At 39.5% G+C, this 9,157-nt stretch overlaps 1 protein-coding gene across 1 annotated transcript; it reads right to left on the bottom strand.

Moving 5' to 3' along the window:
- Positions 1-1,755: 1,755 nt before the first annotated feature.
- On the bottom strand, positions 1,756-9,113 carry ifitm1 (interferon induced transmembrane protein 1). Its single transcript, XM_058776744.1, has 2 exons — positions 2,074-9,113; positions 1,756-1,992 (listed from the first exon to the last, which is right to left on the bottom strand). Exons 1-2 carry the CDS (start codon positions 2,260-2,262, stop codon positions 1,822-1,824), a joined length of 360 nt encoding a protein of 119 aa, XP_058632727.1. The 5' UTR covers positions 2,263-9,113; the 3' UTR covers positions 1,756-1,821.
- Between the last annotated feature and the right edge of the window lie 44 nt (positions 9,114-9,157).

Here is a 9,157-nt window from a genome sequence, read left to right as displayed (position 1 = left end):
AAACTTCTGATTAATCATGATTAATCACAGTCCATGACTGTGATTAACACGATTACATTTTTTAATCGATTGACAGCAATAATTGTTATATATGACAGGTTAAAAAATAAATAAATGCACAGCTGATGACTATATGACTAATGTGTATACAGGTGCTGGTCATATAATTAGAATATCATCAGAAAGTTGATTTATTTCACTAATTCCATTAAAAACGTGAAACTTGTATATTATATTCATTCATTACACACAGACTGATATATTTAAAATGTTTATTTCTTTTAATTTTGATGATTAGAGCTTACAGCTCATGAAAGTCAAAAATCAGTATCTCAAAATATTAGAATATTACTTAAGACCAATACAAAGAAAGGATTTTTTGAAATCTTGGCCAACTGAAAAGTATGAAAATGAAAAATATGAGCATGTACAGCACTCAATACTTAGTTGGGGCTCCTTTTGCCTGAATTACTGCAGCAATGCGGCGTGGCATGGAGTCGATCAGTCTGTGGCACTGCTCAGGTGTTATGAGAGCCCAGGTTGCTCTGATAGTGGCCTTCAGCTCTTCTGCATTGTTGAGTCTGGTGTCTCTCATCTTCCTCTTGACAATACCCCATAGATTCTCTATGGGGTTCAGGTCAGGCGAGTTTGCTGGCCAATCAAGCACAGTAACACTATGGTCATTGAACCGGCTTTTGGTACTTTTGGCAGTGTGGGCAGGTGCCAAGTCCTGCTGGAAAGTGAACTCAGCATCTCCATAAAGCTTGTCAACAGAAGGAAGCATGAAGTGCTCTAAAATCTCCTGGTAGATGGCTGCGTTGACTGTGGACTTCAGAAAACACAGTGGACCAACACCAGCAGATGACATGGCAGCCCAAATCATCACTGACTGTGGAAACTTCACACTGGACTTCAAGCAACATGGATTCTGTGCCTCTCCACTCTTCCTTCAGACTCTGGGACCTTGATTTCCAAATGAAATGTAAAATTTACTTTCATCTGAAAAGAGGACTTTGGACCACTGAGCAACAGTCCAGTTCTTTTTCTCCACAGCCCAGGTAAGATGCTTCTGACGTTGTCTCTGGTTCAGAAGTGGCTTGGTAGCCCTTTTCCTGAAGACGTCTGAGCGTGGTGACTCTTGATGCACTGACTCCAGCTTGAGTTCTCTCCTTGTGAAGCTCTCACAAGTGTTTGAATCGGCTTTGCTTGACTGTATTCTCAAGCTTGCGGTCATCCCTGTTGCTTGTGCACCTTTTCCTACCCAAATTCTTCCTTCCAGTCAACTTTGCATTTAATATGCTTTGATACAGCACTCTGTAAACAGCCACACCTTTCAGTAATGACCTTCTGTGACTTACCCTCTTTGTGGAGGGTGTCAATGTTCGTCTTCTGGATCATTGCCAAGTCAGCAGTCTTCCCCATTATTGTGGTTTCAAAGAACAAGAGATACCCAGAATTTATACTGTAGGGATGGTCATTTATTCAAACTCAAATGTAAATATTCTAATATTTTGAGATACTGATTTTTGACTTTCATGAGCTGTAAGCTCTAATCATCAAAATTAAAAGAAATAAACATTTGAAATATATCAGTCTGTGTGTAATGAATGAATATAATATACAGGTTTCACTTTTTCAATGGAATTAGTGAAATAAATCAACTTTTTGATGATATTCTAATTATATGACCAGCACCTGTATATGCTATATTTATATGACAATGACCAAACAATAACAAACCAAAGTTTCAACAAATATAAATGTTTTAATGAAAGGCATAGGCAAATAAAAAACATTCAGACATTTAATTCTTTGAAGAAGTTATAAACGATGATGGCTTGATGTGAGTGCACCAAATGACTTGGCAAGGACAATGATGACGATAAGAATAGAGATGGAACCAATAATGGCGGCAGCAATGTTTAGTTTGCGAGCTCTAGTGCCATAAGACTGCGCCATTGGGATGTCTCCAAGCAATCTGTTGTCCCTGGCCTGACACACAAAAAATATATAAGCTTCAGGTATTTGTAAAGCAGCAGGACAGTTATATAATTGCATATGTATATTGCTTACCTTTATTGAGTTGTAAAAGGCCCCAAACCCAAGACAGCAAGGGTTACAGAAGTGAAGATTGAATGTGGAAAAAATTATATCATCATTGACTTTTTGGTCAGGCATGGAGAGTATTACTGGCTGGGCAGTGAAGACTCTGTCGTCCTGCTTCATGCTCTCCCCAGGTGCTGGATAGTTCTGCATCGCCATGTCAATTCAATACCAAGAAGCTGCTCTCAGTGATGTTTGCAAGTGTTCAGCTGTCTTTTATAGCAAGGTCTACTCTAACCGGTGCATGTGTGCATGTGTGTTTTGCAATGTTGAGGAATAATGGGTGGAGTTGAAGGGAGGGTTCACTCAGAAACATTATCTGAGAGTAGCTGAAAATGACATCTGTGTATTTTTTTATTTGTATAATGTCCAATTTTCATTTTTGGGTGAACTACCCCTTTGCGAAACTATTAAATGTTTTCAACAACAAAGATGTTTATACATAACACAAATACACACTTTCTTCAGTAAAACACTGACAATGATTTTTAATTGAAAATGGTTCTTGGTGCAAGTTAAAGGGTGTTGTCACTTTAAGATTAAAAAATTAATTACTGTGGCTCCAAAAAAAAAAAAAAAACTAAAAAAACCCGAAAATTATATATATATATATATATATATATATATATTTTTTTTTTTTTTTTAGCTCAGTGGCTGGATGAATACAGGACAGAACACATGCTGGAATAACCCAGTGGTTTTCAAAAGGGCTTTTCACACTTGCAATTGTTAACTCTGGGTCATCCTAAACCCCGGATAAGCGGAATCCTGGGTTATCTGTAATCACGTTTCACACTGCTCATACTATGCCTGGGGTTAACTGTTAACCCTGGGCATTCATCATAGACTGTAAAACTGTCCGTGACGTCACCCGTAGGTTTCTGTAAAGCGTTTTTGAAGCCTAAAGTGGGCGGAGCCGGCCGCCGCCATCTTGGAAGCGCGTCACCGCGCGTCACTCCCGGATAATCGAAAATGGGCAAAAAGGCGGGACGTGGGTGAAGCTGAGCTGAAACCACGCCCCTCTATAGTGACAGCAGTGCTGCCGTGCAAAGACTAAACACCATAACTTCGTTTTTGGTCGAAAATGAGTTATTGATCATTTTGGGACATGTGTTTAACATGTTGTATCATGGAGAAAAGCCCCGGAGAAACCAAGGCAGAACACAGTATAACATCAGTTACCATTTTGCAGACAGTGCAAAAGCAGAGTACAATATCAATATAGCCGTAAAAATCAAGTTTGAGATCATTTTCATTAAAACATCTAATTGCCAGATTCCCAGTGTCCTACCTATAATAATTTTTTTCTGTACAAATACAAAAGTTTTGCACTAGCGAGTTTCACACTCTGGAGCAGAGCGGCAGTCCACCTGTCACTCAAGTGGCCACGCCCTTAATTATGCAGAACTTTAAGGCTTAATATAATTTAAACGGATGAGTTATAAAAAAAATTCACCCCCCTCACAGTTGTCACGAAGGGCAAAATTAGCTCTATAGACCAAAATAATTTTTTGTACCAGGCTGTAAACATGTTTTTTTCTGCTGTAAAGTTGGGCATTTTAACATGGGGAGTCTATGGGATTGACTCCCTTTTGGAGCCAGCCTCCAGCGGCCAGTCGATGAATTGCAGTTTTAGTCACTTCCGTGTTGGTTTCAAGAGAGGGAGCGGGAGGTTGCCGCTTGGTATTCATTAACAGACGTTTCACACGGTACATTCCTAAACCCCGGTTAACGTTCTTATTTGCATATTTGCGGTATCACTGTCTCTGATTGGACGAACAGCAGGCAACCTGTTTACACGGCTTTTCCCGCGTCTTGCCAGTTATTAAAAACAACGTCGCCGCTTATGTCTTTACATCAGCGAAGATTGAGGAACAGCTGATCAGCTGTACAGGCAGGGATAAGCCATTTTTAAATAAATTTAGTAGCAGAGCTACTGCAAGCGATTTAGTGCCGGAAACTTCTGCTTCTTCATGAAGAGCGCGGGTCATGGTTGCTTAGCAGCGGCAGACGCCATGGGAGCGCAAGCTACAGAGCGCTTTGGAAAGAAGGAGAAAGCAGCGCGCTTAGAGTTTTAAACGCGTTTTTAGGCGCCACATGTGAACGGCCTCATGACGGAGACAAAAGAAAACAAAGACAAGAGTACAAAATAAAGAAAACGAGGAGTAAAGTATGTGAATATTTCTTTGAATTTCTTTTAAGTGTGGCGAGACTAACGTTAGTGTTTACTTGTACAGTAGCGTAAGAATAATACCGTCTCCTATTCACAAGCTTTCCGTCTTTTGATATTATCTTCTCACCGACTGCAGTTTACACGACGCGCGTTTACTGTTACTTGAGCCTTGCTGCTCAATTTCTGATTGGCTGTCTGTTGCCAAGCGTCCAGCAGCAACAAGCAAACACCGCTCAGTTTCACACTGAACAAACTTACCCTGCTCCGGAGCAGGGTTTCATAACCCCGGGTAAAATGCGGTGCTAACACCGCTTTCAAATTACAGGTGTGAAACGTGTCTTTACCCGGGGTTAAAAGCGGTGTTTAGAACGACGATAACCCGAGGTTAAGCGCAGTGTGAAAAGCCCTAAAGTGGGTTTAAAAAAAGCAATGGCAACAGCGTTCAGGTGTTTTGCCTCTGTTGCCATTCAATCACTTGAATCCTCTCTGCTAAAGCTGATGAGCTGAATCTAGTGTGTCAAATAAGGGAGACATGGAAAATGTGCAGAGCATGGGGCCCCCAGGACCAGGATTAAGAACCACTGTTTTATAAAGTGGCAATCACTAGTTTCTCTGAATATTTCTTCTCCAGACCACTGACTTTCGCACATTCTCAACAAACCTGACACAGAAGAGCCTCTTATTTGAATTAGTACTTACAGATTAACCTAATCCTCTAAATCTTTGAACAATAACACAACCACTAATTTACATGATATCTTAATTTTCATTAGGACTACATCATAACTTTATTTTTGATGAGTAGGCCTACAGTTCTTAATACAAGATATTTTATACCATTTGAATGTGTATACAATATCGGCTACATTTAAACTCTTTTAGAAAAATGAAACATTTAAAAGTAATTTAAGTGAAATCAACCAGCCCTTGTTATCCTGTTTTCTCCGTAACTGTGCTGGATCTTGTGCCAGGTATGTGCTGATTTTAGACTCCCTGTCTTGTTTGTTGATCTTTGTAGAATATTGGAGGTTTGACACAAGTTTAAATAGTATCTGTGCAGTCAAGTTGACGATATCGCTGGAAATGAAGTGTCCCCAACTAAGCAAGCCAGAGGCGACAGCGGCAAGGAGCCAAAACTCCATCAGTGACAGAATGGAGAAAAAAACCTTGGGAGAAACCAGGCTCCAGTCGAGGGGCCAGTTCTCCTCTGACCAGACGAAACCCGCAGTTCAATTCCAACTGCAGCAAAGTCAGATTTTGTAAAGGACTCATTCGGTTCCCGTGGTCTTGTTCCCGATGGCTGTCTAGGTGACGAGGTCCTCACTGGGGATCTGTCTCTGGGGTTCATCTAGGTGTCCTGATCTCCGCTGACGTTCAGGGCTGTAGAGGTCAACTCTAGGTGCTGATCCACCAGCTGATCTGGATACGGAATGGATCGGGTGGCAACTGTGATCTCGGAATAAGAAAGAAACAGACTAATATTAGCGTAGATGCCATTCTTCTTACGATGTAACAAGTACATTGGGTGTTATGGGGAGTGTTCCCGGTTCTGGTTGACCTAATTAATGCAGCCTAACAATCCTTTAATGTATTTGAATATTAGAAGCGTATTACTGTATTATGTGTAAGCCAGGTTAAAGAGATGGGTCTTGAATCTCGATTTAAACTGACAGAGTGTGTCCGCCTCCCGAACAGTGTTAGATTGTTCCAGAGTTTAGGTGCTAAATAGGAAAAGGATCTGCCGCCCGCAGTCGATTTTGATATTCTAGGTATTATCAAATGGCCAGAGTTTTGAGAACGTAGTGGACGTGGAGGACTATATTGTGATTAGAGCTCGCTCAAGTACTGAGGAGCTAAACCATTCAGGGCTTTATAAGTAATTAACAAGATTTTAAAATCTATACGATGTTTAATAGGGAGCCAGTGCAGTGTTGACAGAACCGGACTAATGTGGTCATACTTCCTGGTTCTAGTAAGGACTCTAGCTGCTGCATTTTGGACCATCTGGAGTTTGTTTATTAAGCATGCAGAACAACCACCTAATAAAGCATTACAATAATCTAACCTTGAGGTCATAAATGCATGAATTAACATTTCTGCATTTGACTTTGAGAGCATAGGTCTCAATTTAGACATATTTTTAAGATGAAAAAATGCAGTTTTACAAATGCTAGAAACGTGGCTGTCAAAGGAAAGATTGCTATCAAATAGCACACCTAGGTTCCTAACTGATGACGAAGAATCGACAGAGAAGCCATCAAGTGTTAGACAGTGTTCTAGGTTATTACATGTGGGGGTTTTAGGTCCGAGAATTAACACCTCTGTTTTTTCAGAATTTAGCAGTAAGAAATTACTCGTCATCCAGTTTTTTTATATCGACTATGCATTCCGTTAGTTTCTCAATTTGGTGTGTTTCACTGGGCCGCGAAGAAGTATAGATCTGAGTATCATCAGCATAACAATGAAAGCTAACACCGTGTTTCCTGATAATATTTCCTAAGCGTAACATGTAAAGCGTGAAAAGTAATGGCCCTAGTACTGAGCCTTGAGGTACTCCATACTGCACTTGTGATCGATATGATACCTCTTCATTCACTGCTACAAATTGATGTCGGTCAGATAAGTACGATTTGAACCATGCTAATGTACTTCCATTAATGCCAACAAAGATTTCTAGTCTATTCAAAAGAAAGTTGTGGTCGATAGTGTCGAACGCAGCACTAACATCCATTAGTACTAATAGAGAGATACAACCACGATCAGATGACAAGAGCAGGTCATTTGTAACTCTAGTGAGAGCAGTACTATGAAATGGTCTAAATCCTGACTGGAAATCCTCACAGATACCATTTTTCTCTAAGAAGGAATATAATTGTGAGGATACCTCTTCTAGTATCTTTGACAGAAAAGGGAGATTAGAGATAGGTCTGTAATTAACTAGATCTTTGGGGTCAAGTTGTGGTTTTTTAATAACAGCCAATTTGAAGGTTTTGGGAACATATCCTAATGACAATGATGAATTAATAATAGCCAAAAGAGGATCTATGACTTCTGGAAGCACCTCTCTTAGTAGTTTAGATGGAATAGGGTCTGACAACATTCAAGAAATCATCTTCTCTTTCCTCTGATATAAAAGGAAGTTGGTCAACTTAGGTTTTGTAACATTGCACTTTTTCTTTTAATATTGCAACATTATTGAGAATTAACCTGGGAGTGTTTTCTTTTGTGCAATATTCAGCCATCATCCATTCTCCAAACCGCATGACCTGTAGTGTCATAGGCTATCCAAGCGCCTAAAACACATATACACACATCTACAGGCAATGTTTTGAAGTAGCTAAAATCTTTAGTTATGAAATGAATTCAATTTCAGCTTTAATGCAGCTCTACAGAAGGCAGTAGTGTCATTATATTGTGTTTAGCTGCTGCTGGTCTAAGTGTTAGCATATTTGACTACGTACTGATTCTGATTAATGTCCACAAGGTGAGATTTAACATCATAAATTCAACCACTTATAAATTAGGTACAAGAATGAAATCACTATCAAACAGGAGCACCATCCCCCAGAAGTAGCAATAGAATTTTCACTGGATGACAAAATGGAAGAGACTTCACAGATAAACTAGTCTTTCTTTTTTGAGTTTGGAATGTTTTTGTCACAAAATTTTAATGATAAGTAACTGAGAAAACTCTCGCAATGATGCTTGCTCATGCTAATCAGTGTGGTGTTTTACCTCATCACTCTAATTACTTGGAAACAACTCTTGTTTTCTATCTACTTCATAGGATACTTGTCACTTATTTCTAGTTTATTTGTGGTTTTGTGACAGAGCACTCCTGTCATGTCTTGTTTTGTTTTTCGTGAGAGTGTGCAGCTTCGAGCGTGGTTTCGGTTACGTGCAGGAGATTGGACACTCACGCTTTTCATTTCTGTTTCTTTTCGTTTCGTGTCTTTCACGAGCTGTGTTTTCATTCACTTGGCATGCACTCGTCTTGTGAGTGCTTGGTTTCATGTCTTCGTTAGCCAGGCACTCTTGTGTTGTCACGTTCTCTGTTGCACATGGTTCGTGTTAGCACCGCCGCAAGTTTTCTTGTCCTGTTTTGTGTGAACACGCAGCTTCTATGAAAAACTATAAGTTTTGATTATATTTGTGGTTCATGTCTTGTTTTGTGTGAACACATGGCTTTGTTTTGTTTGTTTCTGTGTGCCATGTGCTCTTCTGTCTATTGTCTAACCCTGCCCACCTTGTTACCTGACTATTGGTTCAGTTGCTCCACCTGTGTTTCCCTTGTTACCTGCCTTGTTTGCACCCTATTTATTCCCCCTGTGTTTGCGGCTCTCTGCTAGTTCATTGTCTAATATACCCTTATCGTTTCCTGATCCTGCCTGCCTTCCTCTATGGGGTAGTTTTTATCATTAATAATAAGCCCATTCTTCCTGCAAATTGAGTCCTCATCTCATCCTTTCCTACAAAACACATCTGAGAACTTTACCTGTTATTTTTTTTATCAGAATTTGTCAGGTTGCGCAAGTAGTGAAAATGTAAAAAAAAAAAAAAGTCACACTGTGAGATGTATCCATAGTAAAAAGTATATATAGAGAGAAGTTTTGAAGTCACATTTTTATTTGTGAAATCTAACAGAACATTTTCTCCTGAAGTTTTTGCTATTATTGAGTTGATTATGATGTCTGTGTAAAGTTCAGCAATATACCTCTCAATAATTCACATTCTAAGTGTAGTAAGTGTTTATGTACTTTTTAATGTATTCTATTAATGGAAAGGGTCAAATTTATTTTTCGACAAAAAAGGAATTGTACTACTTCCCCACTATGAACTTTTTTCCTTTTAAGCTGAAGTGGATTTGGCAATATTGATGGG

The sequence above is a fragment of the Onychostoma macrolepis genome, chromosome 05, assembly GCF_012432095.1.
Source record: "Onychostoma macrolepis isolate SWU-2019 chromosome 05, ASM1243209v1, whole genome shotgun sequence".
Classification (NCBI taxonomy): Eukaryota; Metazoa; Chordata; class Actinopteri; order Cypriniformes; family Cyprinidae; genus Onychostoma; species Onychostoma macrolepis.
The sequence above is the reverse complement of the archived record's forward strand: the minus strand, read 5'-3'. Positions and strand labels throughout refer to the sequence as shown.

Coding starts and splice junctions, on each gene's coding strand:
- ifitm1 (XM_058776744.1), bottom strand. CDS start 2,262: ATGGCGATGCAGAACTATCCAGCACCTGGGGAGAGCATGAAGCAGGAC. Junction 1,993..2,073: donor CCTTTTACAACTCAATAAAG/GTAAGCAATATA, acceptor TTTGTGTGTCAG/GCCAGGGACAACAGATTGCT.